This window comes from Muscardinus avellanarius, assembly GCF_963383645.1.
Source record: "Muscardinus avellanarius genome assembly, chromosome: 7".
In the NCBI taxonomy this organism is placed as follows: Eukaryota; Metazoa; Chordata; class Mammalia; order Rodentia; family Gliridae; genus Muscardinus; species Muscardinus avellanarius.
The window spans coordinates 111,359,011-111,381,616 of record NC_137793.1 but is presented as its reverse complement, the minus strand read 5'-3'; the positions used below and the strand labels follow the sequence as shown (position 1 = coordinate 111,381,616).

General features: G+C 43.6%; 2 protein-coding genes across 2 annotated transcripts; one reads left to right on the top strand and one right to left on the bottom strand.

The window, feature by feature from the left end:
- Positions 1-1,848: 1,848 nt before the first annotated feature.
- Positions 1,849-10,694, top strand: CACYBP (calcyclin binding protein). Its single transcript, XM_080698975.1, has 6 exons — positions 1,849-1,906; positions 5,957-6,176; positions 7,208-7,304; positions 7,561-7,660; positions 8,846-8,943; positions 10,424-10,694. The coding sequence occupies exons 1-6, from the start codon at positions 1,886-1,888 to the stop codon at positions 10,578-10,580; spliced, it is 693 nt and encodes a 230-aa protein (XP_080555101.1). The 5' UTR covers positions 1,849-1,885; the 3' UTR covers positions 10,581-10,694.
- Positions 10,695-15,157: 4,463 nt separating this feature from the next.
- On the bottom strand, positions 15,158-22,273 carry MRPS14 (mitochondrial ribosomal protein S14; the record flags this gene model as incomplete). The annotated part of the gene is made up of 4 exons (XM_080698777.1): positions 15,158-15,433; positions 17,315-17,473; positions 21,946-22,021; positions 22,083-22,273. The coding sequence occupies 4 exons, from the start codon at positions 22,271-22,273 to the stop codon at positions 15,251-15,253; spliced, it is 609 nt and encodes a 202-aa protein (XP_080554903.1). The 3' UTR covers positions 15,158-15,250.
- Positions 22,274-22,606: the final 333 nt, after the last annotated feature.

Here is a 22,606-nt window from a genome sequence, read left to right as displayed (position 1 = left end):
ATTTTTATCACCTTGGAAAATCCCCTCCTGAGCCTTAATTGTAAGGACAAAAGTAAAAAGGAGACAAACTGGAAAGAAAGGAGAAAAATAGTTTTAAAATGTAGAAACCTCATATCTTACAAGGTCTGTTCTTTCTTAGATAAAAGGCCCTTAATAGGCCACACTTGTAATCACAATGGCCAATCTCACCTGCAATTCCTGTGATTTGTGCTAAAGAATTTCTCTGAAAAGTCTGACCTTGGGTGGAGCCCAGGCCTCACCCAGCACCTGCCCTAACAGCAGGACCTTGCATGCCAGATAAGCTAACCGGAAATTTCTGCTTCTATAAACCTGCTTGCTTAATAGATGGCTCACCCCCTTGTGGTTATAAACTCCTAGCACGGCCAGTCAGAGTGCCCCAACAGCCAGATTTCTGGACTGAGGGTACCACTGCTGGCCAGCTAATAAAGGCTTCAATTGGCACATTCCTTTGGACTCTCGAGTCTAATTTCCCGTGAAGCCTGCATACAACATAAGTATATCCTGCAAAAGAAACTGCACAAAAGTAACTACAGCTCAGTGAAATCTCTATAAAGTACACACACCTACATACAACCGGTATCGAAATTAAACTATTATCTGAAACCTCAAAAGCCCCCTGGTGGTTCCTCTCTGTCATTATCCCCCCCCACACACACACACTTCAGGAAAGACTACCTCCATTTTGCTAGTTTGATCACCTAAATGAAAATAAACATTGTAACTCCTGTCGGGCTTCTTTTTCCTAACGTCCGGGGTGTGTGTGTGTGTGTGTGTAATTCAAGCGTCTTGTGTGTGAGTTTTTTGCACACTCTGCATTTCCTATGTTTTTATAATAATACTCAATCTATTTTTCTAGCAGCCTTTTCTCTCTCCGCCTTGCGGATTCTAATTACTCCCTTGGGCGATCTACAAAGCCGATTGAGGGCTATTTGACCTCCCAAGGACTTTGTTTTCAATTGTTTTGCAGTCCTCTTCAGGTAGCCAGAAGTTAAAATAATCTGAAAAGTGCATGAAAAGGGCTGCTAGGACCAGGAAAGGAGACTAGTTTCAAGAAAAATCATTCCACATGTCCTCTGATGGCCAACAGGCTTACATCGGAACCAAACCCAGGCGAGAAAAGACTGACTGACAGAATGGAAGATAAAATGGGGAGGGCACAAAAAAGCGCCCTTCGACAATTCTAGAAGGCAGGACCCAAACTGCAGCCAGAAAAAGGTCTCCTTTTGTTCTCGGCCTTAACCCCAGGTGGCGCTACAGGCGCCGTCACGCGGCGAACGGAGTCCCACCTCCTGTCGCGTCGTGATGACATCACCAAGTCGGGCACGTTGGACGCGTGACGCCATCAGCGCGCCCAAATCCACTGAGAACCAAGCTTTCAGATTCCTTTCAGGACTCTTCCTGAGCATGTGCACTAGGCTGCTCCTTATCGCCCTTTTTCGTCTCGCTTCGCGGCGTCTCTTACCAGGCTTCGTGCGGTTAGCCGGGTCCTAGAGGGGGCGGAACCGGCCCAGAACGATCCCACTTCCGGGTTAGACCCGGAAGAGTCATATGCCACTTCCGGGGCGGGTTAGAGCGGCATTTGGGCCTGCGCGGTCCGAGCGTCTGACGCACAGTCGCCGGCGGGAGCGAGGGGCGCTGCTCTTCTCGCGCTGCCGCCGCGCTCGCGAGAGTTGGGCGTGGCTGGCGGCGGGGGCGGGGCCGGCCGGGCGCGCGCGCGCGCGGGGGGCGGCGGCGGCTCGCGAAGGTTCCAGAGGCGCGGCGCGCGGAGGGCGGGCGCGGGCGCGGGCGCGGGCGGGCGCGGGCGGGCGGCGTTTCCGGGCCCTCGGGCGCACGGCGGCAGCTGGGGCTCGGGCTCGGCGCGGCCATGGCTTCGGCTGTGGAGGAGGTAAGGCCGCCGCGGGCTCGGCGGAGGGCGGCCGGCAGGTGTGGCGGGCGCCCATGCCGGCGCGGCCGCGCGAGGTGGGGTTCCGGTTAGTCCGGCCCCGCGCGCCGAACGGCGGTCGGCTGCCCGGCGTTTTTAACCTCGGTATCGGGAAGTTGTGACGGGGGCAGGAAGTCCGTCTTTTATTTTAAGACCCTCAAACTCAGGACGTGGGCTGGTTAGAGACTCTGCGAGACTTGGTTTGCTCAGTTACAAAATAGGATGAACCGTGCTTGCGTTTTACTTTTTCCTAGGCTACTGAAGATGTCAGTACCTGGTACTCTTAACAGTGAAGTGTTTGGTATCTTACTAACCAAGATTGGCTTGGCGGAAAATTCCCTCTCGTTTTGAAGAACAAGTGTTGGGGAATCTCAAATTTGTGTTCAGTAAAGATAGGTCTTGGGTACCATGTGCCCTGAGAAGAGGCTCAGGTGGCCTTACAGGCCTCCATACGGATCGCCCAGTACTCATCCTCTCCAGAGGAAGGAACTTTCTCGATTTTAGATGCTAAGACGCACGCTTAGGGCACTTCCTTTTTTTTTTTTTTTTGAGATAAAAATTCACTTTTTAAGCCGAAGTGTACAATTCAGGTTTTTTTTTAAATTATGTTCATTGCTATGCAGCCGTCTACATTGCTAGTTCCCAAACATTTTCATAACCCCCAAAAGAAGCCTACTTAGTATCTTTCAAACAGTCACTCTCCATCCACTCCTGGCAACCGGGGATTTATTTTGTGTCACTGAATTTGCCTATTTTAGGCATTTCATGTAAATGGAGTCCTGCTGTATGTGATCGTTTGTGATTTCCTTTGGGGAGAGCTCCTTTAACTTGTTTTCGAGTTCTCTCATGTAGTGTAGCTTGTATCAACCCCTTTTTATGGTTGACTAATATGTCACTAGGTGGGTATAGCACATTTTCTTTGCCCATCAGTTGATTGAATTGAGTCGTTTCCCCTTTTTGACCTTTTTGAATAATGCTGTAAATAGTGTAAACATGTGCGCAAAGTTGTGGGCATGCTTTCAGTTCTCTGAGGTGGGTATATAACGAGCATGGAGTTGCTGTAGGGTAGGTAACTCGAAATGCTAGGCAAGTGGTTGTGTCATTTTTACTCACACAAATGCATGAAAGGTCACGCTTCCTCACATCCTCATCAACGTTTATTATTTTTCTTCACCTTTTTATTTTGCTTTATGATAACCATCCTCATGAGTGTGGAGTGGTATCTCAGATTTGATGTACATTATCTCAGATTTGATGTACAATATTTTAAGCCTCTGTTCATGTACATGGTGTCCATTAGTGTATCTTTGGAGAAAAGTCTGGTCGTGTTCTTTGCCCATTTTTGAGGCAGTTTGGTTAAGTCCGTTAGTGAATAATTAGAAAGTAGAAGATAAAGGGACAGGGATAAAGGGAGATAAGATCTTTGCACACATGAAACATGTATGCCAAGGCAGGCAAGGAAAAATATAACAGAAACTGTGTGCAGAAACCACACAAAGGAATCGCTTTGTTGGTTCCAGGTCTTCGAAGAACAGAACAGAGAAACAGCCCTGCTGTAAATTGCCTCAGTAGATAACCTTAAAAAATAGTACTTTTAGAGCCATAACTGGCAGTTAGGAGGGCCAGGCATAAGGAATCCCTTGCTGAATCCTGGGGCAAGGGGTGGGTGTGCACGAGTGTGTGCATCTGCGAGCATGGTGCGGTTTTTTGTGGTACTGGGGTTTGAACTGGAGCATTCTACCTCTGAGCTAAACTGCAAACTCTGTATTTTTCTATTTTGAAACAGGGTCTCACTAAGTTGCTGGTCTTGAACCTATATTCCTCTTGTCTCAAGTCCTCCAAAGTACTAGGATTATAGGTGTTGGGTTCCCATACCTGGCTCCTTAGTTCTTTTCTGAGTTGGCTAGATAAAAGGATTTCTGTACCAGTGGAAAAGTAAAGCCTTTGTTTGGGTTTAGTATAGTTCCTTTCTATTTGTTTTTTGGTAAATAATCCCTTCTCTGGGAAAAGATACACTCTTTGTACATTTTGATATTTTAATGATGTTGCTATTAGGATCAGCATGAGGGTTTGAAACTTTTGATCCAATTGTGGTACACAGGTAATCCCAGCATTAGAGGCTGAGACAGGAGGATCTCAAGTTTGAGGTCAGCCTGGGTAACTTAGATCTTGTCTCAAAATTTAAAAAAGGACTGGGGATACAGCTGAGTGGTAGAGTGCCCCTGGATCCAAACCCGAGTACCACATAGCCAAATTACTTTGAACATATCGGTTCTAAGTTCAAAAGATGAGTTTCCAGAGCCTGGTGTGGCGCACGCTTGTAATCCCAGTGCTTGGGAGGCCGAGAGTAGGATTGCGCAGGTTAGACACCAGCCTCATCTACGTAGTGAGGCTTTCGGCAACTTACTGAGACCCTGTTTCCAAATAAACTACAAAAGATAAGTTTTCAACTTTATATTTTTGTCTTAGTGATGAGCTTTTCGGGGTGGGGGGGAGTGGACAGGAGCTGGTATCGTGCTTTTTATGCCATGTTACACATAGGTAAAACACGGTCATCTGAGTTCATTGAGATAATAAAAGACAAGCATTACATTAGTTTTCTATTATCATATTAGGGTAATAACATGCATAAAGTCTTTGAAATTCTGGGGTACTCTGGTATACTTATATATCAAACATTTAAATCTTTATATTGATTCTTTTTAATATCAAGCTATAAGGTAAGATTTCTTTTAGCCAGGTCGTTAATATAAAGCTAGAAATTAGTTATGTAGAAAGCTCTTATGTGTTTATTTGCAGTTAATGTAATTGGGTGAAATAATTTAAGCCTATTTTCTAACAGTGTGTTACATTGTGGGACTTTATAAAATGATGGTTCTGTGGCTAGAAAGAAGAAAAGACTATTCGGTAGGTGATATATTGGCATGAGAAGGAAACAGTAGATATTTTCAAAATAGTACATAAAGTTTTTGAAAATATGTTACATTCTCAGTCTTTACTCTGGGTTTTCCCTTCTGTGCAACCAAGACCCAGACTTCTACCTGTAAAATTCCCTCATCTATTCTTTAAAAAGCAGAAGTTATTTTAATCTTTCATCTTAAATATCTTCAGCTTTTTATGTGGGGGTCTTTGTGATGGGAAGATCAGTGAGGATCATTGGTTAAAAGAACGAGCATTCAAGTAAACTTGCTGTAACTCTTTACCATGACCAGCATGGGGTCTCTATATTTTGAAAAATTCTAACATCTGATGATGCTAGACTAGGTATTATTAGGATATTGGTAAGCTCTTTTAGGAAGAGTTTGTGTTCACTTTTATAATAAGTTTCTTATAATAAGTTTTAATATAAGTTTCTTATAATAAAGTGCTCTAAAACAAAGGCAGATCGCAGTCTACCAAAATGGAAAATTTAGTCTTGATTGCCTACTGCTAGTTGAAGATTAAGTTTTCCTTTAAAAAAGTTTGAGCCAGGCTTGGTGTAATTCCAGTACCTGGAAGACTGAGACAGGAGGATTGCAAGTTCGAGCACAGCCTCAGTAAGTAGTGAGACTTACCTGCCTAGCATGGCCCTGTTTCAGAATAAAAGTTAAGGAGGTAGAATGCCTCTGGGTTCAATCCCAAGTAACACACACCACATTAAGGCGGGGGGGGGGCTGGGGTTAGTCACAGTCCAACATGCTAGACAGAAAATTGAAGTTGCAACTCAGAAAATATAGATGAAGCCAGGCATGGTGGTACCTGCTTATAATCCCAGCATTTGGGAGGCTGTGACAGGAGGATCACAGTTTGTGAACAGCCTCTTAGGTCCTTTGCAACTCAGACCCTGTTTCAAAATAAAGAATAAAATATAGGGCTGGTGGTGTAGCTTGGAGGTAGAATGCCCCTGAGCTCCATCCCCAGTACCACACACAGAAAAATATATGTAGATACAGATGAACTTCTTTGAGTTGTTTCAGTAAGGTAAAATGAACGGTAGGCCATATTTATAGCCAGTTACCTTCTATTTTAACACAGCTGCAAAAAGATCTAGAAGAGGTAAAGGTATTGCTGGAAAAGACCACTAGGAAAAGAGTACGCGATGTTCTTACAGCTGAAAAATCCAAGATTGAGACAGAAATAAAGAACAAGACGCAACAGAAATCACAGAAGAAACCAGAACTTCTTGACAGCGAAAAGCCAGCTGCTGTGGTTGCTCCCATTACAACTGGATACACAGTGAAAATTAGTAATTATGGTATGACTTGTACCCCTTTATCTAGTTCTTTTCTGCAGTGCAGAAAGAACTTCCCCAGTAGAATATGCATTATATGTGGTATGTATATTTTTTATGCTGATAGTTCATCTAGACTAGAGACTTACATATAGTTTGACATTAAGTACTGAAGTGGCATTTATTACATATGGGTACGTTAGTTATGTGAATTGGGTGAAGAATTTGAATCTTTTAAACTTAACCTTTTACCTTGTCCTAGAAAGGAACTAAGGAAGTTAAGATTGCAGTCTGCTTAGAGAAGTAGATAGATTATAGAGTTAGTATTGATATTTAGCCATCCAGGTTGATGGAGAAATATCAATATGCAGGTCTAGGACAAAATTATTTCCCTTGCCGGGCGTGGTGGCGCACACTTGTAATCCCAGCATTTGGGAGGCTGAGACAGGAGGATCTGGGTTCATGGACAGCCTCAGCTACTTAGTGAGGCCCTCCACAACTTAGTGAGGCCCTGTTTCAAAGAATAAATAATAGGGCTGGGGGTGTAGCTTGGACCTAGAATGCCCCTGGGTTCCATCCCCAGTACTGCAAAAAAAAAAAAAATTTTTTTATTTCCCTAAAAAAGGTAAATGAGCTAATCCTAAGGAATGTATTTAGTGAACATATTCTGAGAAATAAAAAGAGCATGGGTGCTGGATGTGATGGTGCATGACTGGAATCATGGGAGGTTGAGACAGGTTGATCTCAGGTTCAAGGATAGTCTCAGCAACTTTAGAGACTTAGAAAATAGGATTGGGGTGTGTAGCTTGAAGTTAGAATGCCCCTGGGTTCAATCCCAAAAAATGCAAAAAAAAAAAAAAGAGCATCAAAAACCTGAATTTGAATCTTAGTTCTACCACTTACCGGATGCCCAACTTTGGGTAGAGGTACTTAAGTGTCTTGAGGCTGTTTCTATATCTAGGAAATCTTTCATTTTTATTTTTCATATCTTTTTCTAAGCCACATGCATGCAGTTTCAGAGATGTAATTAATCCGACTGTTTTTGTTGTTGTTAGGATGGGATCAGTCAGATAAGTTTGTGAAAATATATATTACCTTAGCTGGAGTTCATCAAGTTCCTGCTGAAAATGTGCAGGTGCATTTCACAGAGAGGTGAGTTGCCCACATAATGGAAAATCAGTGCTCATCAAGAGTCTGCCTGCCTTATCATGGGAGTTTTCTTGTATAATTTCTGAAATTCTGCTGAAATTTAGAATTAATTAGGCTTTACACCTACATTGAAGAGGTGGGAAAATCATCTGGGATACTCAGGTGTACCTGCTGAAATAAAGCTGGTGGCTTAAAAAAAACAAGACTAGATTGCCTTTCATAGAACCAGAGAGGTAATGCATTCACCCTTGCTTTGTAGGTCATTTGATCTTTTGGTGAAGAATCTAAATGGGAAAAATTACTCCATGATTGTGAACAATCTCTTAAAACCTATCTCTGTGGAAGGCAGTTCAAAAAAAGTAAGTGATTCCCCCTCCCCCATCATAATGCGAGGCATCTTACATTGAACTTGGCTAATGTAGAATTGAGATGAACTCAGTTTGTCAGCTGTATCAGGGACAAGCCAACTAACAGTCCATTACCTGTTTCATAAAAGTTAATTGCAATATAGTGATTCTTGTTTGTGTTCTGTGGCTTCTTTTGAACTATAATGCTGCAACAGACCATATTGCGAACAAGACCTAAAACATTGACTATTTGGCCCTTTACAGAAAAAGTTTGCCAATTTATATTGTAGCATAATTTTAAAAATACTGCATTAAAATCAGGTGAGGAATACTTAAATGGCTAAGCTTGGCATTTTGAGTGTTAATGCCAGCTTTATCACTTACTAGGTCAGACTTTTGGCAGCTTAATCACTTTCTCATTTGTACAATGGCAATAATTTAAAATGTTAGAGTGGTGTACACGGAAATTAAATACTAAAGTGCTTAAGTTCATGGTACTATTGTTAGGGCACTATATGACCTTTCTCCATATGTAAAAGGGAGATCGTAAGAACAGCCTAATTTTAGTAAGGTATAAAAATGATAAGCTATTCATAGGTCTCACTAATTCAGATAATGCCTTTTCTGTCATTTGAGTAAAGGAGTTTTAATGCATTGGGTACATAGATACCTCATTCTGCCACCTATGTTATATAACAACTTAAAATAATTATGAATGCAAATTTAATGATTAGCTTGTGTCTCACTGTGATCTTTATCCCCTAATCCCATAGTTGAGGATTGCTTAAGACTCTTAAAAGTTACATTGATCGCTGAGAGTTATAGGGTGCTCCTTCCTCTTTTTCACCCTGTGAACATCAGACCCTGTATTATTTTTTCCTTCAGTTACTAAGAGTTACCACTCTTTTTCAAGATCATCTCATTTTGGAGCCCTTGTGTTTGCAGGGATAGCTGTCTAGAATGTCCTTCCCCCTGTTTCCTCAGGGAAGCCTTCCTTATAAACTTTCTGCCCAATTCTCCCATTGACACAATCTTTAAAGTACTTATTGCTTGACAGTGCTCAAATTTTATTTATTTTATATTTTTTTCTTCACTGATACAAAGTCCCACACATACTAGGTGTTTGAGTAAGCATTTATCTTTTGAATGGGTGCCTTTCTATGTGCTCTTAAGTTGTACTTTTTGTGTTTCTTCTAGGTCAAGACTGATACAGTTCTTATCTTATGTAGAAAGAAAGCAGAAAACACAAGGTGGGAGTACTTGACCCAGGTTGAAAAAGAGTGCAAAGAGAAAGAGTGAGTTCACTTGCATTTATTTAAGGATTTTAATTGTACTCTTAGCAGGGATTATAGTTGGGCACTATGGGTTTCCGTGCGATGGAGACTGATTTAACCATTTTATCTCTTTACTGTCCACTGGCTAATAACTTCATTGTTTTATATCGGCTTTCATCTGCTGGAGCCTTCCTGAGGCAGGTGTCCAGCAAGTTGCTTTTTAAGGTTTTTGTGGCTTCTACAGAGTTGTCTCTTTAGTACTAGTTCCTATCCTTGGAGTAGTGGGTATTTCTACAAATAATGGGCCTGTCCCAGATACTTGTTCTGGAGTTTGGGAAACGCTCTGATACTTATGTGTTTTAATAATTTTGTAGTTTCACTATCACTGGTTTAGTGCAGAAATTAAAACATTAGGATATTTTTATCGTTAATAGTGTTTAAAAACATTCAGAGCTGTTTCTCTTGAGAATGAATTATATCTCCTGCAGTGGTGATGCACTGTGTATTCACTCCTGGGAGCCAGCATATGCTGGGATGTGTTTGGCTAGAATAAGGCCTGTCAGGCTGCCTGAAATATATGGTCTTGTCTAATTGAATGTATCTCTAGTGACCTGTATAGAATCTGGCAACTAATGAGTTGAATAGATAAATGTAAAGCTAATTAGCCCCACTTGGACATTCAGGAGACTAGAGGTACTGACCACATTAGACTATGCTCCTAGCACTAGGCCCAGATCCAATATCTCAGGCTCAAAAGAAAGGACATTTGTAGTGTTTGTGGTTTTCCCCCTCACAGGTAAGTATCTTTTTTCAAATTTTGTTGTTACATTCAAGTGATACAAATGTCCATGTACACATCACTTGTATTTCTCTGCATCCCCTCCCATACATTTAGTGAGATTGGTAGTGACACATCATATAAGAACATAGCATTATTTACTCAGCCCTCCTCTTCACCCTCCCATCTCCTACTTTTAATCCCCTTCCACTGTTTTACTCATCTCTGTTCATTTGTCCCAAGTACCTTTTTGTTTCCTGTTTTCTCTCTAGCTGTTGTGCATTGTGCTGCTATAAACAAGGGTATACGTGTATCACTACAGTATTCTGACTTTAGTTCTTTAGGAAAGATAGTGGTGTCTTAGCCCGCAATCTCATTGCTGTGGTCCAAGAAGTGACTGACTGTACAGCTTAGAGGAAGGAGGGTTTGCCCGGGGCTTCCTCGAGTTTTTGGGTTCAGCAGTGTGAGGCCATTGTCTGGAGGGGAGCACACAGGGCTCTGCTCCTCACACTGTGGAGAGGGGAAGAGCCATGTGTAACCACTAAAGCCACACTCCAGTGGCCTTGTGTAGGGGGCTTGGGCTTTCTTCATTAAGATGAATTTGTGTGTGTCCTTTGATATGGTAGGAATCATGTAGCTTCCAGTGGTCTCCACCTGCTAACAACCCAGAGGTGTAGCTTCCCCTGCTTCAACTTTTGTTACTGTGTATGTTCTTTTTAACAGAAAGCCTTCATACGACACTGAAACAGATCCCAGTGAGGGATTAATGAATGTTCTAAAGAAAATCTATGAAGATGGAGATGATGATATGAAGCGAACCATTAATAAAGCCTGGGTGGAATCAAGAGAGAAGCAAGCCAAAGGAGACACAGAATTTTGAGACTTTAAGTCCCTTTGGGGACTGGGATGTGGAAATACATTTTCCAATAAGGGAATGTTGCTGAGCTGCACATAGGAATTTGACAGATAACCATTTACACGTAAAGTCTTCAAAGTAAAGGCAATGAATTCTCCATGTCTTTACTGGAGGATTTATTTAAATAAAATATGCTTATTAAATATTTACTCCAGAGATGGTTTCATTAAGTATCCTGGTTATTTTCAAGAAAGGGTTATATGGCATTCACACTGAAACGTAAAAAGTCCTGCCTATTGAAAATGATACATTATGAGTATTTTTGTTTAGCTAAGAGGAAAGAAAAGTTATTTGCTTGCTTGTAAGTTACTGACATCAGCTCTCACCAATGTAATAAGTAAAACCTGTGCTGAAAGTTGCTATAGAGGCTGATCACCTTGTTGGCAGCTTAAGCAAGACGTACCATGCATTCATACACTAATAATCCAGTCACAGGGTTCTAGCTAGATTTATATTTATGAATATATAACTGAAAATCTATACTTGTAAAGAATAGAGAAGCTTCTTTGTTAGTAAGTTCTGGCATGGATTAGATAGCTTACAAAAGTAACAATCATTAAGCAAAAGTAAATAATTTTAAAATCCATCTATTTCTAGGTTCAATAAAGTTGGATTTTTAGTTAATGAAAGGGCAAAGTTATTAGCCAGTGTACTTAGAGAAAGCAGTAAAGACACAAGAAATCCAAGACCAACCAAAACTAAAACAATTTGTTTCAAGTGGTAGAATTTAAAAATTAACATACTGGCACATGCCAGTAATTCCAGTACTTGGGAAGCTGAGACTGGAGGATTTGCAAGTTGGAGGCCAGCCTTAGCACTCTAGTGAGACCTTTGACAACTTAGCAAGATGCTATTTAAAAAAGATCAAAAAGGGCTGGGATGTAGCTCAGAAGAATGCCGTGTTCAATCCCCAGTACCATACAAAAAAAGTAATAAAATAGATAACACATTGGGAAGTTTTAGAATACAGTAAGAATGGCCTTTCAAAACAGGGTACAGATGGATTTTAGTGATTTTTGAGATAACAAACTTATGGATACATCCTAAACATCACAGATGTGAAGTGGAAGTAGAGTACGAGATGACATGAATGGAATTCCATTATGAAGCGAGGGACGGAAACCACTATGACTTAAAATCTAGGAGTAAAACAACCTTGATCAGGAAAAAGCTGCTGTAACCAAAACAAGGATGCCGAGAGGACTCAGCAGTCAGTCACTGGTGGAAGAAGACATGGCAGTGGCCTGGAACATAAGATGTTATCCTTGTTCAGAAGAGACTAAAAACAGGTTAGACATCTGATTATATTGAAGCTTTGGAGAAATAGGCACAAGGGAATGGAATTAAATAAAGCTCTAGTGGGAGGGCGTTTGCTAATGCTTATTATATCTGCATGGGCATTTACTTCTCATTTCTAGGAACAAAACAGGCAAAAATTTGCAATGCAGATTGGAAACACCCAAATACTTAATGGGACTAGCAGGATATAGAGCACATCAGGTGAGGGAGTACTGTAGCCAGGAGAAGAGAGAAGAACAAAGAACGGGTGTCTGTAGTGACAGAATCATCAGGTTAGTGATGGAAAAGCCAAGTCATGGTATACTTTTATGTAACAAAGTAGTCGGGAATGTGGATACATTCTATTTCAAAAAGAAGTCAAACTAGTAATGGCTACCAATGGAGAGGAAAGGAGAAGAAAGTAGTACTTTTTTTAATAGACTTTTTACTCCATAATGAGAAAATAAAAACCCTAAAATTTGAAAGCAGTTGTCTTGGTCCATTACTATTAATAAAACAAACTACCATAGGCTACATAGTTTATAAATATTTCTCACAGTTCTGGAGGCTGGAAGTCCAGGATCAAAAGTGCCATCTTACTTGGTGTTTGGCTTGCTCTCTGCTTCAGAGATGGGGTGTCCTTAAAGTAACACATGGCAGGAAGGTCCAAAGGGGTGAACTCCGTCCTTCAAGCTGTTTTACGATGGCACTAACCCAGCCACGACGGAGGCCCTGCCTCTTACAGTTGTACTGGGGAATAACTCAACGTGAATTTTGAAAGAACACAAACGTGCACACCATAACGGGTGCATCAAATTAGCAATATAAACAATTTACTCTCAAGTATTTTTTTATAAAAGTATTGTTCATTGCTAGTGAGATAGGTTCTAAGGAGAGAACCACGAAGGAATCTTAAAAAGCAACCACTGATGTTAGTAAAATTAGTATATTGAAACTACATAAGCTTAGCTTATGTCATTAGGAGCTTAGATTTTTTATGTAAAAGATACAGTGCTTATATACCAGCTGCACAGCAGATTAACCCATCAGATGGCCGGCTGCTTGCCTGACGCTCAACTCCAATGCCTGCTTCTAAACCTGTTCAATTTCCTATCCTGGTCTTGCAACTGCCATTGACCTCACCAAGAACCCTCAGAGCCGCCTTTATGTCTTAAATTACATGGCTAATCTAAGTCGTGCCTAATGTTCTTTTCTAAATAACATCTGTTCTCCTTTGCAAATACAAGTACCCTTTTTTTTTTTTTTTGGTATTGGAGATAGAACCCAGGGGCATTCTACCTCTGAGCTATAATCCCAGCCCTTTTTATTTTGAAAGTCTCACTAAGTTACAGAGTCTGGCCTCACCTGCAATCCTCCTGTCAGCCTCCCAAGCCTAGCCTTTAATACAGCTATGTAATTCAGGCCCTTGACTTCTGAATAAAGACTTCTTCCCAACAGGCTGTCTTCCCTGTGCCTCATACCACTCAGCTAGCTGTTGGTTACGTGTAGAACTGTCTGACTGCCATTCCTCTGCTATAACTCTCCAATACCTGGTACTTAAATTCTTAGCTTCTCATGGTATGTGAAATCCTCCTATGATGCCCCTTATTTTCTTGTGCTTCATATTTCTGATACTTTTAGAGATGGAGTCTCACTCTGTTGCCCCCACTGGGCTCCTATGATCCTTCTGCCTCAGCCCTAGGAGCTAGGATGAAAGCAAAGCACCGGCTGGATTCCTGCTCTCCTGGGGACCAGCCCAAGGCTCCCAGCACCCAGGTGAGTGCTCTGACACGTGGCCATGTCCCCAGCTTTTTTTTTCTGGTACTGGGGATTGAACCCAGGGGTATTCTGAGTCCACCCCAATACAATGTTCTCCCCTCTTCTGGTACTGTGGATATACCTCCAAGTTATATCCCCAGTTCTTTTTATTTATTTTGAGACAGGTCTTGCTAAGTTGTTCAAGCTGGCCTCAAACCTGCAGTCCTATCTCAGACTCCTAATACTGAGATTACAGATGTGCCACCACACTGGCTCCTTTTTTATTTTGAGACAGGATCTTGCTAAGTTGCCCAGGCTGGCCTTGAACTTGCGATCCTCCTGCTTCATCCTACTGAACAGCTTGGGTTGCAGCCTGTGCTAGCCTATTGCTTACCATTTGATGCCCTTGTGTGCCGCTGTTCATACTGCAGCGGCTCTCCTCGCCCTGGCCTCCTCACTTGGTTTTCTGATGCTAAACAGGCTCTTCAGACCTCTCATCACTGGGCTGAGCACACTGTTCATTCGCTGCAGGAGACAACCTTTTGCTACCCTTATTTCAGTTAGAAATTAAGATAGGGAATACATAATATTCTAACAAAACTTTCCTTCTTCGGATAGATTATTAAGGGCTTAACAAGGCACATTTTGTATAAAAGCCCCTTCAGGGTAGAGCAAGCAAACAGTGACTCTTGTTTAGCCGGCACACAGAGATTAACCCTATAGGTTTCCAAAGCAGGGGATACCGCCCCCCCACGGGATACTGGATTGGAATACATATGCATAAAGAATGCAGGCATGGCTGGCTGGTGGCACACGCTTGTAATCCCCAGGCTTGGGAGGCGGAGACAGGAGGATCGCGCAGATTCGAAGCTAGCTGTGCTGGCTTAAGAGACCCTGTTTCCAAATTAAAAAAAAAAAAAAAAGGTCTGGGAGTGTAGCCTGCAGGTAGAAAGGTCTCCAGGAACCCCAGTACCACCAAAAGAAAGAGAGAGAGCAAGCAAGCAAACATGTCACTGCATCTGTGTTTATTCCCTTAAAGAAGGTAATTTCCAGGGTGTGTGGAGTAATTTTTCTGAAAGGTGGTGGTAAGCAAAGTAAGTTTGGGAATCTGACTTAGATGCTTCAGATCATCACCTTTAACCTCTAGCCTTGTTTTTCTAATAAACTTAAGTTTTACTGAACTGCAGAACAAGGAAGCCAGCCAGGGTCACGTTGCCATGGGCGAGTGACTTGACAACAGCTGAGCCATCTATAATACCTGTCCATGAAATAGCACTCTGGATAATACAGAAACCGGAGGTGATGACCAAAAAGATGAAGCTGGAAGGAAAAGAGAGGCAGAGAGCACATTTTCACAGAAAATATTATTCTACTCATGCCACATATGGGAACAGTATGTTTAATCAATTAAGCCAAAGATCTGTGACAGCTTACTAAATGAAGCATTCATTTGACATCTAAGTATTGTAACTATGGGCAGCATCAGGTGTGCCTGACAGCTATACCAGAACCCTGTAAAAACTTGTTTTGTCTATGAGAACAGTCTCTTCTTGCAGGACTGGCTTCCCTGCACACTTAGTGGGTCCCGGAGCTGACTTTTACCAAATTGCTCGCTGGACCCCAGACAGCTGCCCGTGGTCGGCCAAGTGACGGAAGACGATCCGGCTGAGCCTCCAGCGCCGCTTCACGCCGCGGGGACGAGATGTCATAACACATCGATTTCTAATCCTAACAGGACAGCTGTCCCGGGGAAGGGCGGCGATTTCTTCATCAGCCACATCCTAAGAGAGGTCACAACATTACTACACAGATCACCTGCTTTTATTTGTTCTGGATGATAAGTCCATGCTTAAAGGCAAGGCAGAAAAGGCTAGATTGACTAGTGCAGCCAGAGCGGGCTAGAGCCACGTTTAGCTTCCCAATTCATGCACTCCTATGCTGGCACTGATATCAGACATTTCTTCTGGGGGTCTTCATTAGTAATGACAACACTTCCCGGCTTTGCTGAGATGTAATTTATGATTAAAATTTGTATGTATTTAAGGTGCACATCAAGATCAACACACACACACTGAAATGACCACCATGATAAAGCTAGCTAATACAGCCTTCATCTCATATGCCTACCTTTCCTGTGCGTGGCAAGCACACCTGGTACTTTCTTAGCAAGCTCCAAGCATATAGTTCAGTTCTGACTGCAGCTGCTATGCTGGACTTTAGATCCCCACCACTTTCTCATCCTGTGATAAAAGTCCGTAGCCATGCACCAACCTGTCCCCAGCCACATGTGGCTTCCCAGCTCCTGGTGGCCATCATTCTAGTCTCCGCCACTATGATCAATGGTGTTGTTAGCCAAGTTTCTCAGGGACCAATTACTACTCCCTAAATGTAGATGGCTTAATGCCATTTTAACAGTAACAGCCATAGCAGAGTGGTCCAGGAAACTAAGTTTTCTGTCCATTTGGCTTAATCTGGACAATATTTCAAAGAATTCATAATAATGAACAGATTGCATACTATTCTAACCTCTATACATGGCTTTTTTTGTCTTTTTGTGGTACTGGGATGGAACCCAGGGGCATTCTACCTCAGAGCTACACTCCTAGCCCTATTTTTTTATTCTTTATTTTGAAACAGGGTCTCACCAAGTCACAAATGGTCTCACTAAGTACCTGAGGCTGGCAAGGAAAAGCGATCCTCTTGTCGCAGCCTCCCAAATGCTGGGATTAGAAGTGTGCACCACCACGCCCGGCTCAAGTGGCTTTTTGGACTAGGGATTGACCCTAAGGATGTTCTACACCCCCAGCCCTATTTTTTTTAATTTATTTTTTACAGTCCTAGGGATTGAACCCAAGGGCATTCTACCTCTGAGCTACACTCTAGCCCTATTTTTTATTCTTTATTTTGAAACAGTGTCTAACTAAATTGCAGAGGGCCTCACTAAGTAGCTGAAGCTGGCTATGAACCTACAATCCTGTCTCAGGGTCCCAAGTACTGGGATTACAAGCATGTGCCACCATACCCAACCCCATCCTATTATATTTTTTATTTTGAAACAGGTTCTGAGTTGCTGAGGCTGGCCTTGAACATGCAATCCTCTAGTCTTAGGCTATGAAGTACTAGGATTATTGGTGTGGGCCACAGTGCCCAGCATTTTTTCTAAAGAGCTAAGCTCTTGCTCAAGGGCCTTGGGTTTGATTTATACTCTCTGACCAGGCTCTGCAATGCAAGTGTTATCACTGCCTAGATGCAGGACCTTCCTTGTGCTTTGGAAGCCAAGCAAGACTTGACACCCTTTCATCAGCTTGAGGGGCATGACATGAAGGCAGCTCAGCACACAGAGGTGGGCAGGAAAGCTCAGGACTGCACCAGCACGGAGCAGAGAGCTACTAGCAGCACCACCTCCTGGTTTCTGGGTCGCCTCCATTCACCAGCACTTGCTAAGAACCAAGGAGGAGACAGGACAGCCGAAGGCTGGTTAGGAGTGAAGAGTCGTCTTTAACCCTAAACTCACCAAAGTCAATTTCCAGGCTGACATTTGTTTCTGCTCACCTGGAGTACTTCATCTTATTCTCCAGAAGTTAGACTGGTAACACACACACTATCAAAAGTGATCTGACGTGAGTTAATGATTTTGTGATAGAAAGGGACAACGGGCTGACCTGAAGATCTTTTGGCAAAATGGTATTCTTCCTGAGCGAATTGATCCGTAGCCTCTCATCTGCATATTCGTAGGCCATTTTTCGCCTCTTCACATCACGCAACATTTTCCAGTCTACGTAGTAACCTCGGACTTGGCCGGAGGCTGAGGAAGGAACCGCCTAAGAGAGAGAGACAAGGAACACGTGAAGGATAAGAACGGGGCACAGACGCTATAGGCGCGCCCTAATCCTCCAATCTTCTTTCAGTTATTATTTATCCCCTAGGATTTTGTTTAAATTGTTTTGGATTTTAATAACTCAAAATAGCTGGGCGTGGTGGTGCACGCTTGTAATCCCCGCGGTTGGGAGGCGGAGACAGGAGGATAGTGCAGGTTCGAAGCCAGCCACGCTGGCTTAAGAGACCCTGTTTCCAAATAAAAATATATATAAAAAATAGGTCTGGGAGTGTAGCCTGTAGGTAGAAGGGATTCCAGGAACCCCAGTACTACAAAAAAATAAAGACTAAAAAATAGGACTGGGGGTGTAGCTCAGCGGTAGAATGCCCCTGGGTTTCATTCCCAGTACTGCAAAAAACAAACAAACAAAAAAAACCCTCAAAATAACTCTTCTTAGTTCACAACAAATAACTTGTCTGGATGTATGTGTAGTCAGAGTGGTAACAACATGTTGATAATGTGTTTAAAGGTGAAAATATTTCAGAAGTTTTTAATATAATTCTGTTTGACTTTTAATTAGGCTAATAAATACACTGTTCAAAATTCAAGACACTATAAAAGACAAAGTGAAGTCTCCCTCTCACCTCATTTCTCACTTGCTCAGCAACACCCACCTGCAATATCCACTATTACTAGTTTCCTACAGATCCTTCTGGATTTTTTTTCTATACAAATATACATAGATAGTCCTGCCAGTTTTCAACCTTTTCCACTTAACACTTTATCTCAGCACTCTTTTCATAAAACAGTTTTTCATTTTCTTTAAATAACATTCTACTGAATGCATGCATAATTTATTATTACTATTTTTTTTTTTGGTGGTACTGGAGATGAAACTCAAGGGCCTCCTACCTCTAGGCTACACCCCCAGCCCCTTTTTATTTTTTATTTGAAAGAGGGTCTTGCTAAGTTGCTGAGACTGGCTTTGAACCTGCAGTCCATCTGTCTCAACCTCCCAAGTACTGGGATTACAGGCATGTGCCACCACACCTGGCACATAATTTAACCTGCGACCTACTGGTGGGCACTCAGACTACATACATTCATCACCGCTTATAACTACAGTGCTGCAATGAAGAGGTCTTACGTTGTCATTTCATGTGCATTCATATATATCTGCAGAATCTTTTTGTTTTGTTTTTTTTTGGTGGTACTGGGGTTCCTGGAAGCCCTTCTACCTCCGGGCTACACTCCCAGACCTATTTTTACATTTTTATTTGGAAACAGGGTCTCCTAAGCCAGCGCGCGCGGCTGGCTTCGAACCTGCGCGATCCTCCTGTCTCTGCCTCCCAAGCGCGGGGATGACAAGCGTGCGCCACCACGCCCGGCTCTGAATAATTTTTTAAATCTATTTTCTCCCTGTGGTGCTGGGAATCAAACTGAGGGTGTCACGCATGCGAGGCAAGTGCTCAACACTGAGCTGTATCCCAGCTTCCAGAATAAATTCTTGGAAACGATTTCTGGGCCCGAGAGCACTCAGAAGTTACCACTTTGCACTCGTCAGTAATAACATGGTAGGCTCTTTACTGTCGCCATTTACATGATGATAGTTTAGAGTTCTTACTGACAGAGCAAGCGCAGGGCATACAGGCTGCTCTAAATGTAAGTCTCACACCAGAGGAAATGCTACGTTAATTAAACTGCAGCTATTTTTAAAATGATGGTTTCCTCTCAGTGCTGCTTATAGAATACTTATATATACTGCACACATAAAGCTGAAAAGAATCTGAAAGCCACCATTTTCCCATGTGTTAACAAAAGAAAAAGTAGGCTCCTTCAATGCTTACTCCGTAGACACCCCTCGATGACTCTGTAGTCACCTTTTATAAATACGTATGGATGGAATTTAAATACCAATTCGGCACAAGAGTGACAAATGTATACCATGGAAACTGCTGGAAATACATGTCACGGGAAGGGGAGTTTAAGCAGACTTCAAAAATTAACAAAATTTGATACAGATGAGGGTGGGCAGAGGAAAGAGAAACAGAAGGTGCAGTTTGTACAAACCAGACATCAAAATGAGCAAGATGTAATCCTAAAACCTGACTACTCATTCTGGTGGAATGTAACAATTAGTATTCAGAAGCAACAAGAGGTTTAGTTTGCCTGAGAAGTTGAAAGAAGATTTAAGTAAAAGTAAACATCTATTTTTTTTTAACTCTTTCAAACTTTTCCTAATCCCACTCTGTTTCTTAAAAGCCCCCCCCCCTTTTTTTTTCTTTGGAAGCCAAACAAGTCCTGGAGGTTGAGCCCAGGGCTCCCACATGCCATGTACACTCTGCCACTGGGCTGTACCCTCCTGCCCTCGATTTAAAAAAAATCCTTTCAACTTTTTTTCTGACTATAAAAGCAACGTTTTTAAATATCACCTGGCCTACCACATTCTTCTGTGAAGGTCTTATGTCCCTGTCCACATTCCTCCCAGTGCCTTTGGTGAAGATGTGTTCATTCTACTGTCCTGCCCTCCACTCAGGAGCACCTTCACTTTCCCACTCCAGTAGAATCTTCCCCTGTATCTATTTCCTCCCATGACTGGGCCTAGAGTTGGGCAGGTCCTTTCTTGTTCTTCACTGCAGCTCCCAGACCCTCCTCATGTCCTGAGAGCTCCCAGGTGGTTTTCATGCCATTGGGCCAACCTCTGACCACCCATCTCCCTTAAAGTCACCTGCCAATTGCCTGGCCCTTGCCACACCCTTTCAGTTCTCAGTGATTTTAAATCCTAGCTCACGGCCACTCTGATATTTTTCTGAATTCCTGGTGGTTTTGATATATATAAACTCATACTCTAGCCTCTATTCTTTGAGCTCTTCAATACACTTCAGTAATTTTTGTCCTCCAGTTTTGTGTGTGCAGTACTGGGAATTGAACTCAGGGGCATTCTACCTCACCACACCCCAGCCCTATTTTATTATTTTATTTGGAAACAGTCAACGTTGTAGAGGGCCTGGCTAAGTTGCAGAGGCTGGCTGGGAATTTGCAATCCTCCTGTCCCAGCCTCCCAAGAATGTACCAGGGTTACAGGTGTGTGCAACCATGCCTAGATGTTCTCCACTCTTAATGCCTAACTCCCAGGCCCTACATTTTTTATTATCCATAGGAGCAGCTACCTTGGTTTTGTGTGTCTTATTCTCTGTCACTTCTTTCTAGCTTGTTCCTTCTAACACTCCAACAATATCCCCCCCCCCCCCCGAGGCTTTGCATCCATTGTCTTTTCACTGTCTCTCAGGGTGTGTGTGTGTTACTGGCAACTGAACTCAAGGGTGTTTTACCTTAGCTACAGCCCCAGCTATTTTTAATTTATTTGAAACAGGGTCTCACTAAGTTGCTGAGGCTAGCCTTGAACTTGTGATCCGATCCCTGGCCTCAGCCTCCCTAAGTAGCGGGATTACAGGTGTGCACCACCACTCACGCTTGTCGCTTGTCTTCCTCTTACCAGGCTTGAATTCCATGGTCTGTAAGCACAAGATTCCAATACACCTCAACTTGGTCCTCTCACTTCATCTTCCTCCAGTTCTCCCTACTATTCTTTTTGTCCTTTTTTTTTTTTTTTTTTTTTTTTTGCAGTACTGGGGTTTGAAGCCTCTGTGGCTTGCATTATATTTCTACTGGATAACACTGCTACAGGTGAACTGTCTATGTTTCTAAGATCAAACTCTCTCTGTACACAAGACCCCATCACCTCTTGTGTGCCCAAAGGATTGCCCTCAGCATGCATCCTGTTCTCCTATATCATCTTTTCTCATTCTAGAGGGTCCTTCCATTTAATATAATGCCGCTAGTTCTGCTGTTAAAAGAAAAACTCTCAACCCACCTCTCCCTCTAGTTACTGATCTCTTTGCTTGCCTTTACAACAAAACTCCTTCAAAAGCTTGTCAATACTCCGAAGCCTCCGATTCCTTTCCTCCTCTTCTCTCTTGACGTTTCTCCTGCATCACACCATCACGTGTATACCGCTACAGTCACGGTCCTAACCATCTAACACTGCTGACCCCTCGGGCCGGGTCTCAGCCCTTCTTTTAACTGACTGGTCACCTTCAGCAGTTACCCAGTCTCTCCTTAAAATCCAGGCGTCTCTTGCTTCGCGGCCACCACATCCCCGGGCTTCCCTCCTCCCTGGCTGGCAGCTCTTTGGGTCTCTTTGCACCCTCGGATCCCCCTTCTCTGCCTACACACGGGCTCTTAGAGATAGGAGTCAATTTGGCAGCCTTCAACGCCGGGATGCTTCATGCCAACGAATACCGAATTTACAATGGCCATCCTCGCGGCCCCTGACCAAGCCCGAGGGGACTCGGTGGAGGGAGAAGCCCCGGGCCTGGTCCGCGACGGGCAGGGCAGGTGGCACGGCCGTGGGGCGCCCGCAGGCTGTGGGGTTCGGGGGCGAGAGACGGGGTGGCGACAAGGCGCGGGCCTGACCTGCCGGAACGTCCTCAGCAGCGAGCCCAGCATGGAGGCCGCCATGTTGTCCGCCGCCAGCGACACCGCGCCGCGACTTTACGACACTGCCGGAAGCGGGGCGTGGTCAGGGCGGGGCCCTGCGTCGGGGGCGTGACCGGCGCGTCGGGGGCGTGTCCGGCGCGTCGGGGCGGGGCCCTGCGTCGGGGGCGGGGCCGGCGGGGCTCGAGCCTACAGGAAGGAGGGTCCGCGAAGGCTTTAAGCTCTCGCGATATTTCTCGAGATCTGGGAGGACGACGAAGGCGAAGGGCTCGCGGGCTGACGCGCCTGCTCGGTGGTCCGTTTCCATTTCTGTCGCTGCCCACCTCCTTTCCGTCCGCCATCACCGAGAGTTCGTCCAGTTCCCTTGCTCTGCGCCCCTCGGTTCCACTCGGCCTTCTGTTCCCCTGTGTTCACTCAGTGTGGCGCAGTACAGAAACCTGGGGGTTATTCCTCTGTCAGCCTTCCTGGGGAGCGTGCAGATCCCTCCTTTCTCTCCACTAGAGTGGCGGTGACGATGGTAACGATGGCAACGAGAAAGGCGGTTCCCATCATATACCTAGGAGGGTTAGGTAGAAAGGATTTAAAAGTTCTGTTTGGCCGGGCGTGGTGGCGCACGCTTGTATTCCCCGTGCTTGGGACA

Coding starts and splice junctions, on each gene's coding strand:
- CACYBP (XM_080698975.1), top strand. CDS start 1,886: ATGGCTTCGGCTGTGGAGGAG. Junction 7,661..8,845: donor TGGAAGGCAGTTCAAAAAAA/GTAAGTGATTCC, acceptor TGTTTCTTCTAG/GTCAAGACTGATACAGTTCT. Junction 8,944..10,423: donor AAAGAGTGCAAAGAGAAAGA/GTGAGTTCACTT, acceptor TCTTTTTAACAG/AAAGCCTTCATACGACACTG.